This window comes from Rattus rattus, chromosome 6 (assembly GCF_011064425.1).
Source record: "Rattus rattus isolate New Zealand chromosome 6, Rrattus_CSIRO_v1, whole genome shotgun sequence".
In the NCBI taxonomy this organism is placed as follows: domain Eukaryota; kingdom Metazoa; phylum Chordata; class Mammalia; order Rodentia; family Muridae; genus Rattus; species Rattus rattus.
In genome coordinates, this window is record NC_046159.1 from 62,171,275 (window position 1) to 62,192,679 (window position 21,405).

At 50.1% G+C, this 21,405-nt stretch overlaps 1 protein-coding gene across 15 annotated transcripts in view; it reads right to left on the reverse strand.

Moving 5' to 3' along the window:
- Dysf (dysferlin) overlaps positions 1 to 21,405 on the reverse strand; it is a 194,656-nt gene that overhangs the window by 130,960 nt on the left and 42,291 nt on the right. For 8 of the 15 annotated variants that reach the window (XM_032906224.1, XM_032906220.1, XM_032906222.1 and 5 more), the window contains exons 4-12: positions 15,171 to 15,276; positions 9,125 to 9,239; positions 7,438 to 7,649; positions 6,017 to 6,145; positions 5,582 to 5,644; positions 5,081 to 5,131; positions 2,462 to 2,492; positions 1,741 to 1,856; positions 16 to 142 (exon numbers count right to left, since the gene is read on the reverse strand). In XM_032906224.1, the coding sequence (XP_032762115.1) occupies positions 16 to 142; positions 1,741 to 1,856; positions 2,462 to 2,492; positions 5,081 to 5,131; positions 5,582 to 5,644; positions 6,017 to 6,145; positions 7,438 to 7,649; positions 9,125 to 9,239; positions 15,171 to 15,276 (950 nt within the window). Of the gene's footprint in view, positions 1 to 15; positions 143 to 1,740; positions 1,857 to 2,461; positions 2,493 to 5,080; positions 5,132 to 5,581; positions 5,645 to 6,016; positions 6,146 to 7,437; positions 7,650 to 7,962; positions 8,056 to 9,124; positions 9,240 to 15,170; positions 15,277 to 21,405 lie in introns of all 15 variants that reach the window. The other 7 variants (XM_032906219.1, XM_032906212.1, XM_032906214.1 and 4 more) reach the window with 2 other exon arrangements.

Below are 21,405 nucleotides of genomic sequence, written 5' to 3' on the forward strand. Positions count from 1 at the left end.
GGGCGCCACACTCACTCTGTGGTAAGTCCTCAGCCCGGAAGAGCTTCAGGCAAAAATGGGCACCACGAAGGGCCACACCAGTGGGCCTAAGCAGGTTGCCTTCAATGTCCTCTTTGTCTTCAGAAGGGTCTTTCTTGTCCAGCTGCAAAGAAAACACATGGGATTCCTCACCAGTCCCTCATTGGAAGGGTGTGTCCTGAACTCTGGCACCTGCAGCAGCTTGGTCCCTCACTTGGTTAAACTCTCAATGGAGCAGTGTGGACAAGGGGACACACATTCCCTAGCTACATGGAGGATCACCTCCAACAGTGAAAATCTTATCTGGCCCAGCATTCATCCAAGCCAACCAATCTGGTGGGGTCCCCTTTCCCATAAGTTCCCCATTCACCCCCCACCCCCATTAGAAACTAGCATGGTAGTTGAGGGGATCTAAGCTTGACAGTCAATCTTTAGGGACATGTCCCCACACACAAGTATTAGCATAGTGACTCCAGAGTCAGAGTCAGAATGGTGCCAACGGGTGAGAGGCACCTCTGCTAAGATAGACCGAGGCCCTGATCCACAGAGCTCACTCTTCCAGAAAGAACAGGCCTCTTTGCACATGAAGGCAGTACCACTGTGTAATCATAAACACAGTGTCCGACACCACAGGAACGAACACACAAGCCATCTAGTGGCTTCTTGGGGCAGGAGAGCAGTGGAAGGTCAGGAGAGAGTGAGGTCATGCTGGTCGTGTTACTCCTTAGCAAGCTTAACAGAAAGAGCTTACTCAGCCTGTACCCCAAGGGGAACCCCACTTCTGCATCTGCAGCAAGACATTCGATCCCAGCACATTCAGGAGCAAGTGTCCTGAGACAGTCAGAAGCCCTTCATCTCCTCTAATTCCATGTCTACAAGGAGATGAGCGTGTGAGGGAGGAGAGAGCCCAATAGAAGAGTGGGGCTGGCTGTGTGGTTCCAGGGAAGGAGAAGGAAGCTGGAGGACAAAACCAGGGAGATGAAGAAGGGATGGCGGCACATGGTGGAAGAGAGAGGCACAAGCAACAGGGGAAGAGAGAGGTACCTGAGGAACCTCTTCCTAATGTCAGGTGTACGCTGCCATCTCCATTTCCAGAAGTATTTCCAGACTAGCCCAGGCTCCTTGGCAACCTTCAAGAGGCTGAGCTATCCTCCACCCATCTCCCTTCCTTCTTCCCTCCCGTCCTCAGTGTCAGGATGCTTGACCACTTCACTTCTGCCTCCTGCCACTCCTGACCTGCCTGCCTGCCACTCCTGCACCGCCCACGGGCTGCCTCTTGGGTTACAGCTACAAAGTGTTTCGACAAAACGGTCTAAGCACAAGTCGTCAGCACCTTGATGTGGCAGCCTGTATGTGCTACTGCGGTGGTGCTTGGCTTTAATCCCAGCACTTGGGAAGCAAAGGCAGGTGAATCTCTGTGAGTTCAAGGCCAGCCTGGTCTACAGAGGGAGTTTGAGGACAGCCGGATTACACAGAGAGACTCAGGCTGGTTAAAAAACAAAAAAACAAACAAACAAACAAACAAACAAATCCCCAAATCCCTGATTCTTTCTCTTGCAGCCCCACCATCCCAGCGTAGAATTTCGTGTGCTTTGTTTGTTATTCATATTTTCTGCTTGTTATGCAGTTCTCATAATTACTACATACCCCATTAAGACAAGAAAACACCAAGCTAGGGGGTTTATATGGAGTTACACTAGGTACTGAGAGGAGGGCACTCACGGGAGCTTCGTCTCCAGGCCCCAGCACACACAGGCTGGCTTTGAGGTAGCCTCTGGCCCCTGCAGAGAAGTCATCGGGATCGGAGAGCAGCAGCCACTTCCGGAGATAAGCGTGTCCTGCAGGAGAGAGAGGAAGGTCAGATCTACAGACAGGAGCTTAGGGTGGACCCTTTAAGGTGAGACAGAAAACCTAGCAACCAGGCAAAGGAAGCAGGTTTAAACCTCGTGGATGTATGGAGCCCACTGGACACCCCTGTTCCTTAGCAGAGCCAATTTCCTGAAGTATGGAAGACTGACAATCACGCCATCCATGACTACTGATATTGGACAATGAGTAAAAAGTACTCTGAAGATTTGTGTGTCAGAGAAGGATTAGCAGAAACTTCTAAAAGAGGTGATAAGAGCCTAACTCGGGCCCATTTTTCCACTTCCTTAGTAAATCGCCCAGACCACAGCAAGGGAAAGTCACTCCTAAAGTGACTCAGAAGGAGCACGGCTCCAGCTACCCTGGCCATTCCTCCCACAATAATCATCCCTGAAGAAGCACCTGACAGTGTGCCTGGGGATTTGCTTTGCATGGAAGGAAGAGCCCTGCCTTCTCTTCCAAGTGTAGACCCCACCTCCAAGTTCTAATGCACCAAGAAGAAAAAAGGAGTCCACCCCCCACCCCACATGAGTGCCTCCAAGAATGTCAGGCTGTGGCCAAGGGGTTACGAACTCACGGGGCTCTCTGTACACGGTGCCCACATCCATCTGAAATAGAGAGGAAACACAGTCAAACAAAGGATTTTTGGTTTCCTGAGACCCTCCTCTACTCTGCCAAGAGCTGTTTTCTCTGCACCTGGTGTGTGTGTGTGTGTGTGTGTGTGTGTGTGTGTGTGTGTGTGTGTGTGTGTGTGTGTGTGTGTGTGTGTGTGTGTGTGTGTGTCCTTACTCCAGATAAACATCTCTTTTCAACTGCTAAAACAAACAAATAAATAAGCAAAACAAAGCATTCGTATCAATAAGTACAGACTACGTACAGGTCAAACACCCATATACATAAAATGAAAATAAATATTTAAGAGACTAAGATATCTACCGAGTGGCTGAATGGATAGCCACATAGTACCCCTTGACATACTTTTTAAGATTTATTTGCTTTTGTTATCTGTGCACGAGTGTTTGGCTTGATGTTTGCCTGTGACCCACGAATGTGCCTTGTGCTTGTAGAGCTCAGAAGAAGGTGTCAGGTCCCCTGGTACGGCACTGTAAAAAGCTGTAAGTCGCCATGTAGATGCTAGACACTAAACCCAGATCCTCTGGAAGAGCAGCAAGTGCTTTTAACCACTGAGCCCTCCCTCTAGCCCTGGTTTTACAGTTTGTAAGATATACTCAATCCACCCTGCGGTCTCAGGACTCAGTAATTTAGAAGTGGGGCATTTATCCATTCCCCACTTCTGGCCACCAGGAAAAGTAAGCAGGTCAGAGCACCTCTCCTGGGTGCACCTCTCCTGGGTGTATATCAGAACTCCACGGGGTTGGGGATTTAGCTCAGTGGTAGAGTGCTTGCCTAGGCAGCGCAAGGCCCTGGGTTCGGTCCCCAGTCCGGGGGGGAAAAAAAAAAAAAGAACTCCACCCACGCCCACAGAGACGATGCCTTCAGGGAGCAGAGCACCACCTCACAGGATGTGGTGGTTTGAATGAGAATGGCCCCCATAGGTGCATATATTTGAATACTTGGTCCGCAGCTGGTGGAATTGCTTGGGAAGGTGTGGCTTTGTGGAAAGAGGTGTGTCACTGGAGGTGCGATTTGAGGTTTCAAAACCTCAGGCCATTCCCTGTCTCTGCCTCACGCTCATGAATCGGATGTAAGGGTCTCAGCCACAGCTACAGCGCCATGCCTGCCTGCTGCCTGCCTGCCTGCCTGCCTGCCTGCTGCCTGCCTGCCTGCTGCCTGCCTGCCTGCTGCCTGCCTGCTGCCTGCCTGCCTGCCTGCCTGCCTGCTGCCTGCCTGCCTGCCTGCCCTGCTGCCTGCCTGCCTGCCTGCCTGCTGCCTGCCTGCCTGCCTGCCTGCCTGCCTGCCTGCCTGCCTGCCCCGCCTGCCTGCCTGCCTGCCTGCCTGCTGCCTGCCTGCCTGCTGCCTGCCTGCCTGCCTGCTGCCTGCCTGCTACCATGCTTCCCACCATGATGGTCATGGAACAGCCCTCTGGAACTGTGAGCCCCAAGTTAAATGCTTTCTTTTATAAGTTGCCTTGGGGGGCTGGAGAGATGGCTCAGTGGTTAAGAGCACTGACTGCTCTTCCAGAGGTCCTGAGTTCAAATCCCAGCAACCACATGGTGGCTCACAACCATCTGTAATGGGATCCGATGCCCTCTTCTGGTGCATCTGAAGACAGAGACAATGTAATTAATATATAACAAATAAATCTTTAAAAAAAAAAAAATAAGTTGCCTTGGTCACACAGTCTTATCACAGCAATAAAAACTAACCAAGACATACAAGATAGCCAAAAATGAGTAAGGACCGCTTCCCTTCCAGAGTACACAGGCAGAGAGAAATGTAAAGAGAGATTTTGATTCACTCTAGTGGAAACAAGGATAAGTTCACTCCCTCTCTTTCTGTCATACCCTGACTCTGGGAAATGAGAAAGTATAAGTACTTTCTCCTGCTCGTTTTCTCAGAAAGGAACTAAGCTTGAAGCTGTGGGGTGCCATTCAAGGACCCAGGCTCCACCTTCAAAAGGTGAACATGGAGGAAAGCCAGAGGTGTGTAGGAGCCTGACCTCGGAGGGAACCAAGCTTCAGGATGTCAAACAACCTGTCTGTCGTAGAGGCCAAAGTTTTGTGGATTTTTGTTCCCTCTGAATAAAGAAAACTAACTTACGTTGATGGCCACTCTAATCGTCATAGGAACCCAGGAGAGACCCAGTGCCGGGGTTGGGGGTGGAGGTGCTCTCCAGCCTCTGCCCTGACTATAGGCATGTGGTGGGAAACGTGTGCCCTGCCCACGTTGGCTTCCGTCTGTCTAGTCCCAGAGATCGCCTATGACACACAACCCGTCCTGGCAAACTCAACAGTAAAAGTGAGCCCAGATATTTCTCTGTACATCCAGAATGCAGGAGGCCAAGACAGCAGGACCACCATAAATTTGAGGCCAGCCTGAACTATAAGATAAGAATTCTGACTGCAGTAGATAATAATTGCTTTATTTTTCTACTGTTGGTGAGAGGTTTCCCGAGTTGGGAGATTTTATGGAGTTTTTAGGGAGATGGAGTGAAATTAGATTTTCCGGGGCATTCCCTGCCCCCACCCGGAAGGGGAAGTGAGAAGTAACTACTTCCAAGTAAACAAACAATTACCCGGAACTCGCCAAGGAGGGCATCTGTCCTGAGGGAGCGTGAGTCCACCACCTGAAAGGAAAGACCATCTTCCCATGACAACAGCCAACAGCTGGCACCGTCTCCATTCCAGAGATGGCGCTAAGCAATGTCTCACCTCACAGAACCCTGCGAATAGATGCTAACATGGTGCCCACCTCACAAGCAAGGGGACAAAGGCACAGGGAGATCACACAGCATGTGCAGAATCACACGGGCACACAACAGAGGTGGGACCCACACATCTACTGCACACCCATTCCCAGCAGCCGAGAGCAATCTGAGGCCTCAGGGCATTTTTCTGCCACTGGCTGGCAGAGTTGCTGTGAGTCCTTCAGTCACCCAGAGTCAAGTTTCAACCCACCTCTCTCTCGCAGACACATACACAGGCTTACAGACACCATGGCAGACATATCTGTGTCTATCACCTCCCACATGACTAGCATGCGTACCCATGACCCACGGAGAACACCTGAGACATACCGTGATGAAGATGGGCTCATCAAACAGTTCCAAGGGAGAGTCAAATACGTTGAAGAAAAGAGTCTGTTGATCCAGAATGGGGAAGGGGGAGAAAAAATCAGTGTCTCTGACCCATAGGCTAGGTGGAGGGGCATGGCCACCCACCAGGGTTGAGGAGAGTGGTGGAGTTCAGTTGCCCAGTGACAAAGTCTAGGGATCTAACAAGATGAGCCGTCCCATCTCTGCCTCACAGAGGTTAGCATTTCAAAGACAAGGATTCGGAGATTTCTGGGAGCGGGGCTCTCCAAGTCCTCTGATAATCTACACTGGTCTTGGCTCACAATGCAAAGTTGGTGCCCCAAGAGCACACCCTTGGATCAATGTCCTGGTATCTACCCTCTTGAGAATCATTCTCAGGGGCTATCAATGTCCTTCCTGATGCCTGAAGCCACTCACCTCATTGAAAAATGGGCTATTTCCCTTCTGGATTCGAGTCCGCTTGGTCTGCCCAGCAGCTGTGACCTTGACCACAGGCTTGATGTTCACCCCAGGCAGTTGACGCCCCTCAATCACCTGGACTCTGATCTGAAACCCAAGAGAAGGGATAAGCTAATGGACAGGACACCTGCTGGCCCCAAGTCTCAGAAACTCCAAAACCATCTCACTGACGACTTTAGGGAGAAGTATGAAAAGAGACTAGAAAGAGTACTACAAAAACAAACTTACATTTCCCATCGAGCTCCCCCTTGCATCTAGAAAATTCCACAGCTTCCCAGAAGACCTGTTTCACCTGCATAAAATCTTCCAGGATAAGGACAAATCCAGCCCTGCCTTCCTTTAGAACAGACCCCATTGAGACCTCTTTAACACCCACTCTGTTATTGTTACTGATTTTCTAAATAAGTAACTCTGTAGCTAGACTGGCCTGTCATTCACTAGGTAGCCCAGGCTGGCCTCAAACTTGGGTAATCTTTCTTCTTCCACTGTTGGACACAGTTCCTCAGACTCTGGCCGTTGATTCAGCAGCTCTGAGTAGGGGCAGAGATCTACTTTTCTAATGACCTTGGCTGGGCATGATGGCCATTCAGGCCTAATTCCAGCACTTTAGAAATAGAGCTGGAGGATCAGGAGTTCAATGTCATCCTCAGCTATATAGTGAGTTTGAGGCCAGCCTGAGTACAAGACCCAGTCTCAAAAACAAAACAAACAAAAAACACAAACAGGGCCAGGGAGACGGTAGAAGAGAATGAGCAGAAAGTTGTCCCCCAGCCTCTGTACACATGCTGTGGCACATACATGCACTACACGCAGAAACATCACCTATGAACATAAATGTAATTTTAAAATGTTTTAAACAATAGGCCAGCAAGGTGACTCTGTGGGGAAAAGCACTTGCTGCCGAGTTCGACAATCTGAGTTTATACCCCAGGATCTACATGGTGGGGAAAAAAGAGCCAACTCCCACAAGTTTTCCTCTGACCTCCACACAGTGATCTCTCACAGTGAGTGGCACTTGTACACCCCATGCTACACACACAATAAATAGTCACTGGTTTTTAGAAAAGCTCAGAGGACCCTGCTGCTGCTGCTGCAGTCCCTAGAGAGCAAGGAGCTCTCTAGGACAAAGGCCAGTTACTACAAGGAAGGAGATGTAGGGCCAGGTTGCTCCATTCATTGTTTAAACAGCAGACCCCTTGGGACTGACTAGGCAGACGCATGCTTTGAGATCCCAAAACACAAACTTTCAGTTCAGCTGTCAGGGTCCAGGGCAGCCTAGCTTCCCCATGGGAGGCCTCCTGAACGCCTGAGGCTCACAACGCAGCCAGGCACAACACTAGTAACTGCTGACGAACTCTAGGGACAGTCCCCACTGTCACCTGGAAGTCCTGTGGCTTGTCTGACAGCAGCTTTCTAGGCGGAGCAGAGCTTCTTTTCCTTTTCCCCCCTGGATAGTGGGGAGGAGGATGGGAAGGTGGCTTCTTGGGCGTCATTGGTCCCCCTGGGCCGACAGCAACACTGGGATCTGGGAAGAGCTCAGCTTCATCTCCAGTCAGGCCCTGGTCTTCCGTGTCTTCCTCTCCTCCTGTGTCTGTGGGCACAGGTCCCTCTTGAGCACTGTGTGCCTTTGGTCCTGCCCTGAGGTCTCAGTCCAGCAGGGAGAGGATCAAAGAGCATGCATGCTGCAGTACCACGCCCTAGGCCTGCCCACCCATCCCAAGATGGTTGGAATCAAAGAGGGGCAGCTGCCACAGCTGGCCCTTGAAGACAGTCAATAGTCAGTTAGTCAGCAAGAAGAAGACAGGATGGCCCTGACCCACCCACCCCAGCCCTAACAGACAGGTCCTTCTGGCCACCTTGCCAAGTGAGACAGTTACAGGTGGTGGGATCTGGCTGCATCTCACCCGTGGGGACTGGCCACTTCTTCCCAGAATATCTCGTGTCCATGGTGCTGTCACTGAGCAGGGACCAAGTCTCAGCCCGGCTCTGTCCCCCACCTGGCATGCATCAGGGCAGAGCCCAAGTGGGGAGGGGTGGGAGGGAACTGGGATGAGCGAAGCCCACCTTCCCCAGGCCCACCCTCACCTCCGATATCCACACAGCCTGGGTACCATGCTCAGAGGCGACCGTTCCTTCCCATTGCCGACCAGCAGAGCTGGGAGCCTCCTTTTGTTGGTCAAGCTCAGAGCATGTGGGGACCTCTGCCCACTCTCCCTCCCCAGCAGCCTTTCCTCCCTGAGCCTAGCTTAGCTATCTCTCCCCAGCTCAGGATTCCCATCTCCAGGGCTGGATGTGCTGAGCCAACAACGCTTCCCTCAGCCTCCCTCTCCACAGAAACCCACACGGAGCTGGCCAACAAGACAGGCTTACCCAGGGAGGGCAAGGGCTTCTCAAGATTTGACAACTTGGTTCTCTCCCCCACACCACCCCCGCCACACCTCCTTCACCGAAAGGTAAACTCAGAAATCTCCCCCTAAGCAAATGCACTGTCCTGCCTCAGCGGCTTTCTACCCAGACGGCCTAGCGGCCAAGCCACCGATCCTTAGCACCACCAGCAAGTCGGCCTCCTCGGCCTGCACCTTCACTCAACAAGCCTAGCAGAAGCCTGAGGCCGGCACAGGGCATAGTCTACCCACTGTCTGCTCACTTCATGTATGGCCATCCCTGTGCCCAGAATGACCAGCCCAAAGCCATACAGCTACTCAGTGTCAAAGGCAAGATGGAAACTCCCAACTTTGGCTCAAAACTCTTTTACCCGGGTAGGAGGTGGGACGGGGCAGGGCGAGTAGCTCTTTTGTTACATTGTATCACTGCTTAGGGAAGCACTAAGCCTCAGCTCACACACTAGTCTCCACAGCTAGGAAACAGAGAGTACAGTTGGACCCCACCCTTCTCAGACATCTGGGATTCAGGGACCTTCATTAGGGAGCCATCTCCATGTCTTCTTTTCTACCCACCCACAATTTCTGTCCCCACACTGGCGCTTTCTTAACCCCAGGAATAAGGAGACATGATGGCCATCTTCCAGGGACGGTGCCCTATTAAGACATGGGGGGGGCTCCTCACCAGCCACCAGGTCCATGTCAGGCAGTGTTGGAGATGGTGCCAGGGAAGCGGGTGGTGGGAACAAGGGCGCAGCTCCTGGGGGCGGTGTGTAGGACACCTGCAGGACCAGAGAGGCCTAGAAGAGATGAGTTGGTAACAGGTAAGTATAAAGGAGAGACAACACCTTCCCTGTAGTGTCCTTTCCGGCCTCCCATCCCTCTCCAAGGCATTTGGCTCTGACAGGGTCAGGGCTACAGGAGGCTGTAGTGAAGCCACCCAGGAACCTGAAAGCACAGCCAGGCAGGTACTGGTGCATTGTCTTGGGTCAGGTGTCCCCATTCAGGAGCTGTGTGACACTGGACAAGTCGTGTAATCTCACTCAAGCTGTTTCCTGCTTGTTAAAGGGAGGTCACCAGGGCGACAGGTCTCATGAGGCTGAAATTGGGTGAGGGATGCCATCTCTCTGACAGGATTTGTCTAGTTCTTAGAGGAAGTCCCTCAACTTTTCTTCTGGCCAAGCCGCACGCCATGCAGACAGTTCAGCTTGGTTCTGCTCTAGCTGCACTTACACCTGAGAAGCCTGTGGGAGCCACTCATCTTCCCCTCCCCCCTCCTGGAAGCCCTGCCGCTACCACATCTTCACACAAGAGGGAGACAATGGTCACACTTTTCACCTTTTCTCATGGGCAGGGAAGGCTGCCTGGGGTCACACTTCACCTCCTCCCTGGCAACTCCACTTTCCAGAGGAGAGGAGGATCTGAGTCCAAGAGAAGCCAGAAGCTCAAGGGACTCCAGTCTGGCAGCTGAGGCCGTCAGAGGCCTGGCTGAGTCTTTCCCAGGGTCAAAGGAAGACTTTTTGGAAAAGCCCAAGTAAAAGCAGAGTGTGCTGGTAGATGCCTGCAATACCAGGACTTGAGAGGGGGAGCTGCAGAGCCAAGAGTCCAAGGTCATCCTCCGAGACTGTAAGGAGTTCAAACCCAGCCTGTATATACAAGAATTTATCTCTCACCTTCCCACCCACCCCAGATCCAAATGATAAGTGCTCCATTGTACAAAACCTCTTTCAATGGTATCGCCCAGGAGACAAGCCTTAGGCACGCCTGGGAGGGGGAATTGCCACTCTGGGCATGTCTGAGATGGACTAGGTTAAGTTGACTCAGTGCAAAGACACACTCTAAAAGTGGACGGCACCGTTCAATGAGATTGTGTCCAAGAAAGAAAAAAAAAAGCTGAGCACAGTATCCACCCATCTCTGCTTCTTGTGGATTTTGTTGTGAGCAGCAGGGGCTGTTGTGCCCTGAGGAACTGCCTCTTTACCAAGCCCTTCTTCCCTTACGTTGCTTTTCCTCAGAGTCATTTATCACAGCACCAGGAAAAGAAACTAAGACAACCCCAGGAGGAAAAATGTCACAGAGAAAAACAATGTCAGTGTCCTTCTGCTCTTCTTCCTGTGTGGATATAATCCCCTTTCTAAGATTTATTCTGTTTTACTTTATATGTACAGCTGTTTGCCTGTGTGTGTGTCTGTGCCTCTGTGTGTTCAGTGCCCACAGAAGGGGACATTGGAATCCCGGGACTGGAGTTACGATGCACATGAGTTGCCACGTGGGTACAAGGCTCCCTGGGAGAGCAGACAGTGCTCTTAACCACTGAGCCATCTCTCCAGTCCCTCCACCTTCATCTTTTAAACAAGTTGTTAGCTCAGTACTAGCCAGCAAGCATTTTCCATAGTTTAGGCAAATCCTTTACAAATGTTTGCTAACAATCTTCATCTGAGTGACCGAGCAGGAAGTGCTGGCCATACCAGCAGAGACATCAGTAATGAGGGGGGTATTCTGACTCCTGGGGCAAACCCTGCCCTGGGGTTGAGAAGCTGCCAGCTCCCACTGTATCTCAGACTTGTATCCTGCAGACTGGGGACCAAGGAGGGAAAACAGACTAACAAAGGCAGGACCTACCACAATTCAGGCTCAGAACACTGAGGAAGGAGCCCAGAGGCAACTGGCACCTCTTTAATACCCCACTCAAGGATTGGCTGTAAATGGCCCTGCGTGACTAGAAGCTACCACCAGGTGTCGACACTTGAGCAGTGAGTATTAAAATTGTCAGTTGGTAATCTGAAGGGAACAGGCTTCCTAGTCAGGCCCCAAAGCCCTCCCTCCCTCCTATGACTGATGAACCACTGGGGCGCTTTGGAGAAATAACTAATTATACAAGATAAGCCTGGACTTTTTGTTCCAGGAAAGTCTACATAAATTACAGAAACACATCAAAGGGACAAGAAGGAGCTGAAGAAATGGCTCAGAGGTTAAGAGCCCTCACCGATCTTCCAGAAGACTAGGGTTCAGGTCCCAGTAACATGCATGAAGCCCTGAGTTCAATCCGCAGCAGCACATAAACCAGGTATGGTGGCACATGCCTATATTACCACGGCAGCAGTAGGGTGGACACAGGCAAACCCCTGAAGCCCTTAGTCAGCCAGCTGCATCCATGCTCTCCAGATTCAGCAAGAGACCCTGACTCAAAATGTCAGATGGAGAGCGATGGAGGAAAATATTTCAGCCTCAACCTGGCCTCCATTGCTATGTGCAGACACATAAGAACAAGTAGATACAACACACACACACACACACACACACACACAATGATGCATCCAGGAGGTCTGTGTACAGCACACACACACCACACACACACACACACACACACACACACACACACACACACACAACTGACGAGCCTCTAGGAGGTCTGTGTACAGCACACACACACACCACACACACACACACACATACACACACACACATACACACACACATACACACAGACACATACAGACACACAGACACATACACACACACATCACACACAGACACATACACACACACACACTCCACACACACACAAACATACACACAGACACACACACACACCACACACACACACACACACACACACACACACACACACACACACACACACACACACACACCACACACACACATACACAACTGACGAGCCTCTAGGAGGACTGTGTACAACACACACACACACACACACACACACACACACAATACTAAATGAGCCTCCAGAAGGTCTGTGGCTGGATGATTTCTATGTTGAGATTGCTTTCATCCCTTTGAAAACGATGCTACGGAGACGGTCTTTAACTCAAAGTACACACTCTGGCATCCAGGGTGATGGCTAGGCAATGGTACCATGGCCTCAAGTGGCCCAGGACACAGAGTGGTTTGGACTACACTTAGAAGCTTCCCTTTCCCACTCTCTGACAGAATCTTTATGTTGCTCTGTATTCTATGCTGGCCTTGATTTCACTAAATCTTCTAGGCTGGCCTCAAATTCATAGAGTGATCCTCCTGCTTCAGGCTCCCAAGTGCTGGAATTACAGGTATAAACCATCAAACCCAGCTTCTTTGTAGTTGTTGTTGGTGGTGGTGGTGGTGGTGGTGGTGGTGATGATGATGATAGTGATGTGTGTGTGCATATGAATGTGCACATGCATGCATGCATGCATGCGTGCGTGCATGCGTGTCTGTGTGTGTGTGTAGGTCAAAGTCAATCTAAAGTATCATGCCTTCAGATCCATCAATCTTGTTTCTTAAGACAGTCTCTCATTGGCCTGGGGTTCACCCACTAGGCTAACAGGTCAGTAAGCCCCAGGGATCCACTGTCCCCATGCTGGAGTTACTGTCACGTAGCACCTATCTTATTCAATGTTGGTGTGGGGATCGGAACTCAGGACCTCGAGATTGCAAGGCAACCATTTTACTGACTGTGCCAGCCCTGCGTCTACACTTAAATCATTTCAAGATAAAAAAATCCGAGACACCTTCTAGCCCAGCACTGGGGAGACAGAGGCAGGCAGATTTCTTTGAGTTTGAGGCCAGCCTGATCTACATATTGAATTCCAGATCAGCCGGGGCTACATAGAGAGACCACAGCTACATAGGGACACCCCTCCCCCCATGGTGGGGGTGGGATAAAAAAGTGGTGAAGGAAGATTGCCTCTGCTATTGCCATAGGCTCTGAACTCAGTAGAGGTAAACAAAGCCTACACCTCACGCTGGCTCCAGGGTCAGGCCTGGTGCAAAATGAAATATAAAGGTATTTATTAAAATGTAGAATTTCAAGACAGTAGCAGCAGAGAATTAAATCAAGCTCAGGGCCCTTTGGAGCCATGCCTGGGAGGGACGCCTGCTTGGGCCAGATCAGACCAGCTCACATCCGACAATCCTGCCTGATGTATTTTGCTTGTCCACTCTTCCATTAATTTAAGCATTCATTTTAAAAATTAGATATTGCACAACTGCTGAAGGCTAACAGTGCTAGAGATGCTGGGGATGTCCCCCCAGAAGCAAAAGGCTTCTGTAGAGCAGCACAGGTCCCAACAGGAACCCCCAGCTCAGAGGTTCTTTCCACCTACCTATGCTGTCCTGGGACTGAAGGGAGACACAAGTAAGCCTGTTCCTGAACCTGCAGGAAGTGAGGACTGAATCCCAGGCAGAGGGGAGGGGGATACCCACTCCTGCACTCCTTGCCTCTCCCCACCTCTGTGTAGACCTGGCTGGTGGCTCACTGAGCAGGGCCCAGCCCTCCTCTCCCATTCACCACATTCTGACTCTCATGGATTCATTTTAGAGTCACTGTGAAGAACTGTCAGGTTCCACAGGCAGCCCAAGGTCTCAGGGCCATGGAGAGGACGCAGAGGGTTCCCAGCAGCGGGTTCCCAGCAGCGGGTTCCCAGCTAGTGAGTAGGAAGCGCAAACAGAATACAGAAGCCAGGCCAAGGACAGGGAATACCGGTGATTTCCAGTCCTCCTCAGCCCAGTTCTCAGGAACCAGGCTGAAAGGTTCCATCCCAGGGCACAGTGAGTTTGTGGGGAGCAAATACAGAAAACATCAGTACCACAGACGCCGGAGGTTGGAGTAAAGAAGCATGGATGTCTTGGCAGGAAGTGAGACCCTTTGGTTGAAGGCTATAGGGAAGAGGCCGCTTCAACCTGGGGAGTAACAGGAAAGCACCAGACAGGTCTCCTCACTCCAAGAACTGCTCCGACAAAACACTTGATATCGGTAGCAACTCTGGAGCGCCAGGCTGCAGAGCAAACTAGGAGTCTCCTCAGGGTCCCGGAAGAGTCAACTGCAAATGCCACTGTAAGCCTCCTAGACTAGGTAAGCGTTGGCTGACTGCAGAGCTCAAACAGGAGGCAAGAGGTGACACAGGAGGTGACTGAGACCAGTTGAGAAAAGCAACCCTAGATGCTCTCTTTTCCCAGTGAGGACCCATTCAGCCAAGCCCAAATTAATCCCAACTTCACTTTCCTAACCAAAGGCCCAAATACACACACACACACACACACACACACACACACACACACACACACACACACACACACACACACAACCTGTCTATGAGGGCTGAAATCCCACAACACTGCAGACTTCACTGGGAAGAAGTATGTCGGGACCAGCAACAGCCCTGTGCGTCCTGTCTTGTAGGCAGACCCAGAATTCTAGTGACCAGGAAGAAAGAACCCTGAAGGGTATATTTAGACCACTAAAAATAACAGGAGGCTAGCAAGGAGGATTGAGAATGGGTTGTATGGACTAGGAGAGCATGGGAAAGCTGGGGGAGGGGCTAGACAGACAAGAGAGGAAAAGGAAGGGGTCCTGACTGGCCCCAGGTGGGCAGGGGAGAGTTGTCTGCCTCCCTCCCCTGGCGACCTGTGACCCAAATGACTCAGATATTCCCTATCTGGAGAATGGAGCTGGCAGTGAAGAAGGGCAGTCTGCCAGGCAGACTAAGGAAGCCAGTCAAGGCTGACTAGAACACAGGACAGGAGGTGACCAAGTGGGCTAGACTCAGAAGTAGCCAAGTAGGGGCGTGGCAGGCTTCACAGAGCCCTGCAGGTCCCAACCATGAATCTCTTCTAGCACCCTAACCCATAGCCAAGGATAGCCAAGCTTGGCTCCCAGGAGCTGGCCCCTGGCATAAGAAACAGGGTCCCAAAGAAAAGTTGGCTATGGGCAGAAAAGTCCAGACATTTACCCCTGTGGGTTGCTGCTTGGAGTCCAGCAGAGGTGCGTTGAAGCTGGCGGATAGGCTGGGGGTGGCAAGGACCTCCTGGAGTGGGATCTTGGCTTCTCCCAGGAACCTGAGAAGACAGAGACATCCAATGGTGAGAACCAGCCTAATGTGCCTGGCTCTTCTCTTACCTCCTCCACCACCCAGTTAGAGTCCATCTACCTAGGACCATCAGTTCCTTCAGAGTTCTCTAAGGTTTCCCTGCACTCATGGTACCATGAATGCCATGTACCATGAAACGGTTTCCATAGTAACACATTCCCATGTAAGATGGTTCCCATAGTAACATGTACCCATGTGAGATGGTCCCATAGTAACATATTCCCATGTAAGATGGTTCCCATGGTAACATGTTTCTATGTAAGATGGTTCCCATGGTAATATGTTCCCATGTAAGTTCATCCCCATAGTAGCATGTACTCATGTGAGATGGTCTCATGGTAGCATGCACCCATGTAAGATAGTTCCCATGGGACCATCTTAGGGAGAAGAGAGAGATCAGAGACCTTTCCTTCCCCAAGTTCAACCTTAACCGCTTTCTATCCAGTCTTAGAGGCCTAGCCATGCTGCTGCCATGTGGAGGGGCATAATCTCATCAGAAAGATTATTTACTTACATACTTATTTACTTAGAGACAGGATCACATGTTGCCCAGGCTACTTCAAACTGGCTATGTAACTGAGGATAATCTTGAACTTGTGACTCTCCTGCCTTTATCTCCCAAGTGCTGGGATTACAGGTGTCCCCCCACCACACCCTATTTATACAGTGCTGGAGATCAAGTCCAGGGCTTCATGCATACTTTACAAAGCACCCCCTCAACTGAGCCACACCCCTAGTGCTGCCATCAGATCTTAACAATGAACCATGCCAGCATCACCAGAAGACAGAGGTGCTTTCTTCGTTTTACACCTTTGGTGCCCCCATGCCTCAGCTGGCTGCAACCCACATCACAGAGTGTCTACATGAGTTTCCCGGGAAGCACAGCTCCAATTACAAATCAGATGCAAGGACCCTTCCTGTCCTCGGACCCAGGGAGAAAACAAATGTTGGTCTAGGAGACAGACCCCTTCATCAGACATCCAGCACACATACCTGAGACCACACTTGTCACTGACTGAAGAGACCAGGTCTTGGGAAAGTGGACCACTGGCCGGATGGCCAAGGAAGGCCTTTCAAAGGATCCAGAGGAGTAAGTCCTGTCCTGTGGGTCCTAAACCACACACCATGCACTCTGTGTCTCTGTGGTGGCAGCAAGTGGCCTGTGTCACCTGAACCCTGTCAGTGGAGTCTGCCTCAGCCTTTGCTTGCTCCCTGGGAACCAGGCTGAGGATAGCCATCAGAGCACAAGTCCTCATTGGTCATAGCTGTTCCTATGGGGACACATTGCCATGGCTTGTTTCTCCTAATGAACAAAACTAACCCAGTATCGGAGACGATCCTCGCCCTGGTCTCTGTAACAGTGGTCTGCACATGCATGGGTTCAAATGGACCCGTGGAATAGAACTTCAACCTTGACCTAATGAATTGGGTTTACAAACACTACTCCAGTAAGACACCACCTCATCTCCACTAGGATGGTGCTAAAAACTAGGAGGACTTCTGAGGTCAGACTGAATGCATTATGAAAAGACTATGAGCCTATAGGGACAAGAGTTAGAAGGCTCTGGCTTAAGAGGGGTATGTGTCAGTGTCAGGTTGACAGGGATGGACTTGCAATGGTTAGTGTTGATTGACAACTTAACACCATCCAGAGTCATTCAGTAGACATACCTAGGAGTAGATCTGTGAGGACATTTCTAGACTGAGTTAATTGAAAAAGGTCTTGAAGAGCCACTGCAAATGTAGGTGATTTCATCCCAAGGGTTGGGGTCCTGCTACACAAAAAGGGAAAAGTGAGCTGAGCACCATCGTCGATGTCCCTCTGCTTCCTCACTATGAATGCAATGTGAGCATCCTCACGCTGCTGAACCATGACTTCCTGCCATGACGGACTGTGTACCCTCAAACCAAGAGCCAACACAAATCTTTCTTTCCTTAAGTTGTTTTTGTCAGGCATTTTGTCATAGCAACAATAAAAGAAACTAAAAAGAAACTTATGAAGAAGTAGGAAGAGAGAGAAGAAAAGAGGAGGGGGATATGGAGAAATTGGAATCCCACAGAGCACGCTGCTGGTCAGAATGGAGGGGATACTACAGGAACATTAAACGTAGACAGGCAATCCAATCTTCAGTCCCACTTCTGACTCCAGACATCTACACAACAGGTTCAAGCAGCAAATCCTCAAACGTCAGAAGACGAGAGGGGCTCAGTGTCCATTGATAGGGAAATTGCCTAGCATGCACAAAGCCCTGGGTTCCACCCCTAGCATCACATAAACCAGGCATGGTTGCTAATACTTACAACCCTAGTAATCAGAGTGCAGGCAGGAGAATCAGGAGCTCAAAGTTATACTCAGTTACAGAGTAAATCTGGGGCCAGCCTGGGATACCCAAAACATTGTCTTTAAAAGGCTAAAGATAGTGGAGTGGGGTTGGAGCTAGAGAAATGGCTCAGAGATTAAGAGCTCTGGTTGCTCTACCAGAAGACCTGGGTTCAAGTTTGTTTTTTGTTTTTTTTTTTGGAAGAGGGAAAAGGTCTAAAGATGGATGGGTGCAATGATTGAACAGAAAATATGCACTTAAAATTGTTAAAATCCAATGTTCCTCCTGAGAATGACACCAGGGTGGACTTCTACATCCCACCCATAAGTGCACACATGTGCATGCTCCTCCTCCCCACGTATACATTAAATAAATTAATTAAAAACAAATAAACAACTTATAAACTTATTAAACTCTACAATAAAATACATCTATTTACACCCTCTTGAGGCAGTCAGGTTCTCAGTCACCTTACAGTTTCCCTTGCTAGAAAGACAATAAGCACTATGTGCTTAAATGTATACTTGTGTGCATATTTGTATGTTTGTATAAGTATGTATTGTATGTGTATTTGTGGGTACATGTTTGTATGTGGATGTATGTATGCACGTGTGTGCATCTGTGTTTGTGTGTATGTGTGTATATACATATATATGTATGTATGTATGTTCGTGTGTGTGTGTGTGTGCGTGTGTGTGCATGTGCATGTGTGTTGCAGAAGACAACTGTATTGTTGGTCCTCACCTCCCACCTCATTTGAGGCAGGGTCTCTTTACTGTTTTTCTGCTCCATACTTCATGCCAACTACCTCTCATACTCCTGGGGATTCTGCTGCCTCTCCCTCCCATGTTCCTGTAGGAGAGCTAAAATCACAGATGCCCCAAATAAGGATCTATCCTTTATGTGGATGTTGATGATTTGAACTCAGGTCTTCACACTAACACAGCACATGCTTTTACCACTGAGCCATCCTCCAGCCCTTCTCTTTCATTTATTTTGTTTTGTTTTGTTTTGTTTTGTTTGAGACAGGGTCTCATTGTATGGTCCTAGCTATCCAGGAACTCTGCAGACCAGACTGGCCTTGAACTCACAAAGATCTGCTTGCTTCTCCCTCCCGAATTCTGGGATTAAAGGTGTGCATTGTCACACCTGGCTTGGCATTTATTTCTTTAAAGAAGAGCAAAGGAAGGTTATTACAGGGTTTTTAAGTCCCACGAAGGTCAAGACTTCTAGAATGTGGGCTTCTCTGTCCCCTAGCACCGACAGGAAGCTTTGCACTATGGTTTCCTAAGCAGGGGCTCTTGTCTAAAGACTGTCAAGGGAATAGTCCCCAGTATTGTGAACAGAGTGTCCTCAAACAGGATTCCCTGTGACATAAGAGATCAGAGTCTTTATGGGAATCCTTGGCAGCAGACCAGAGCGATTGGATCAAAAACCTACCCCATGGAGTGAGGGCAGTGTCTGCAATTGAGGCTTCTGGCCTTGGCAGCAGATAGGCCAGGCTCAACAGAAGAATGGTAACAACAGACGGCAGTCTAGTGGACCAAATAGCTCAGTGTGGCTGAAGCTGGTCTGAGGAGCCCTGGCCAGAGGCCCAGAGTAAAGGTGGACCACCTGAGCCTGGTTCGCTGGCAAACCGTCCCAGACAGCAGGGAGAATTCCAGGAAGTGGGGTGGTGAACAATGGCAGGAAATGCAGAAGGAAGGGCTGGCTCCACCTCTGCCAGCCCTAGCCCTTCCGGCTGCCCCCAGAGCTGCCGAGGAGTGACTGTTATTTCCTCCCTGACACTTCTGTGGGGGCTGTCGAATGTGTCCCCACAGGGACGAGGACTAGTCCCTGCAAGTTACTAGGTTGTCCTATGTCCTGAGGGAAAAGGACTGGAGGCCACCTGTCCAAAGACCCACGGGCAAGGCTGTGGTGACACATTTGGAAGAGTCACAGAGACAGAGCCTCCTGTACGGGTGAGGGATGTAGAAGTACGGCTCAGCAGGAAAGGACAAATTGCAGAGACTTAAGGAGGTGGGCTAATGAGGTCTGAGGCTCCATCACTGAGTTGTGGAGAAAGCCACAAATTCATCCTTTTCAATCTGCAAAGTAAATAGGACATTAAAGCCCCTCCCCAAACTCCCTTCCCCTGTCTTGCGAGAACCCTGGTCTGACCCATCTGAAGACAGACACTGAAATACAAGCTCTGGGGTAAGGTGTCTGCTAAGCTTGGCTCTTTGGACAGTCAGTGGTCTGGCAGGTGCCCTGTGGCATCAACAAGAGTCCAGTGAATCAAGGAGGGACCTGGAACCCTGCAAGGGCCAAGGCTGTGGGAGCCAGCAGAGTATGGCAGAGCCTAGCCATCAGGGTATGGCAGACCCTATCAAGCCAGAAGCAGCCCCGTGGGCCTGCCCCCACCTCAACACCACAGACCCTCCCAGCTTTCCTCCTCTGGTCATTTCTCTTAGCTTTATTGTTTCAGAACCACAGGATCATGGGAACAGAAACATGGGGGCTTAAAGAGACTCTGCCATCCCAAAAGAAAGAGAAGGCAGGAATGGGCATCGCTGAGGGAGAGCAGCTGAGACTGGACAGGACACACATTTCCCCCCAGGAAGAGAGAGTTCATTCCCTAACTCATCTGCGCATGTCAATGCCCTGTCAGACGGATGCGCGTGGGAGCCTCCAGGCCTAGGCTTGTGCAGTATGTGTGAAGGCGGAGGGCACGGGGCTAAGTTTATGCTAATGAAGTCTGAAAAGATGGAAACAATTTTGTTTAAAAAACACTCAGTCTTACTACATCATTGTTTGTAAGAACAAAGCACAAAAGCAACCCAGCTGTCTGCCGCCCAAGACCGTGTTAGATACAGCACAGCACCTCTGCGCTATGAAATTCTGCTATGAAATAATACATGTCTACCGAAAGCTCTCAAGACTTGGTCAAGCGCTAAGACAAAGTCTAGATCATACTATCTACTGCCTAAGAAAAGGGGAAAGCTCGAGACCATCTTGGTGATGGAGCAATAAAGGCTGTGGAATCATCTACGCCACGCTAAGGCCAGTGGAATGAAAACTCAGGACTGCGTTAACGGAGAACCATACGGAGGTTCCTCAAGAAACTAAAACTGGATCTGTCATAGCACCCAGCTTCACGTTTCTAGGTCTAGACCTCCAGTGAAATGCCAGCGTGCAAAAGACGTGCTTGATGTACTTGTTTGCAAAGAACTAAGCATGGACCCCACCTAGGTGCCCATCTGTTGGTGAATGCATAATTATGTGGTGTCTACACACATACGTTCTGGAATATTAGGCTACATTAATGGAATGCTACTCAGCCATGAAGGTTAATACTCTCATTCCCTAACTCATCTGCACCTCATGTCAGCAGAACGGATGCACCCGGGGAATACTATGTTAAGCGAGATAGAGGCAGACAAGTTTTGAATATTCCCTTTCATATGTGGGTGTTCCACGATTGATTGTGGGAGGCCGGAGAGATGACTCATCCGTTAAGAGCACTTGCTGCTTTTGCAGAGGACCTAGGTTTGGTCTCCCAGCACCCACATCATGGTTAACCACTGTTCATAACTCCAGCTCCAGGAACTGAGGTACTTTCTTTTAGTCTCCATAGGCTTGGTACCCGTGCAGGGCATATATACACATGCAGGCAAAATGCCCACACATCCAAAATAGTCTTTTAAATTGATTCTGAGCCTATGCTGAGAGGGCAACATGCTTGCCTAGCATGCTGGTTGCCCTGAGTTTGATCTCCTGCACCATACAAACTAGAT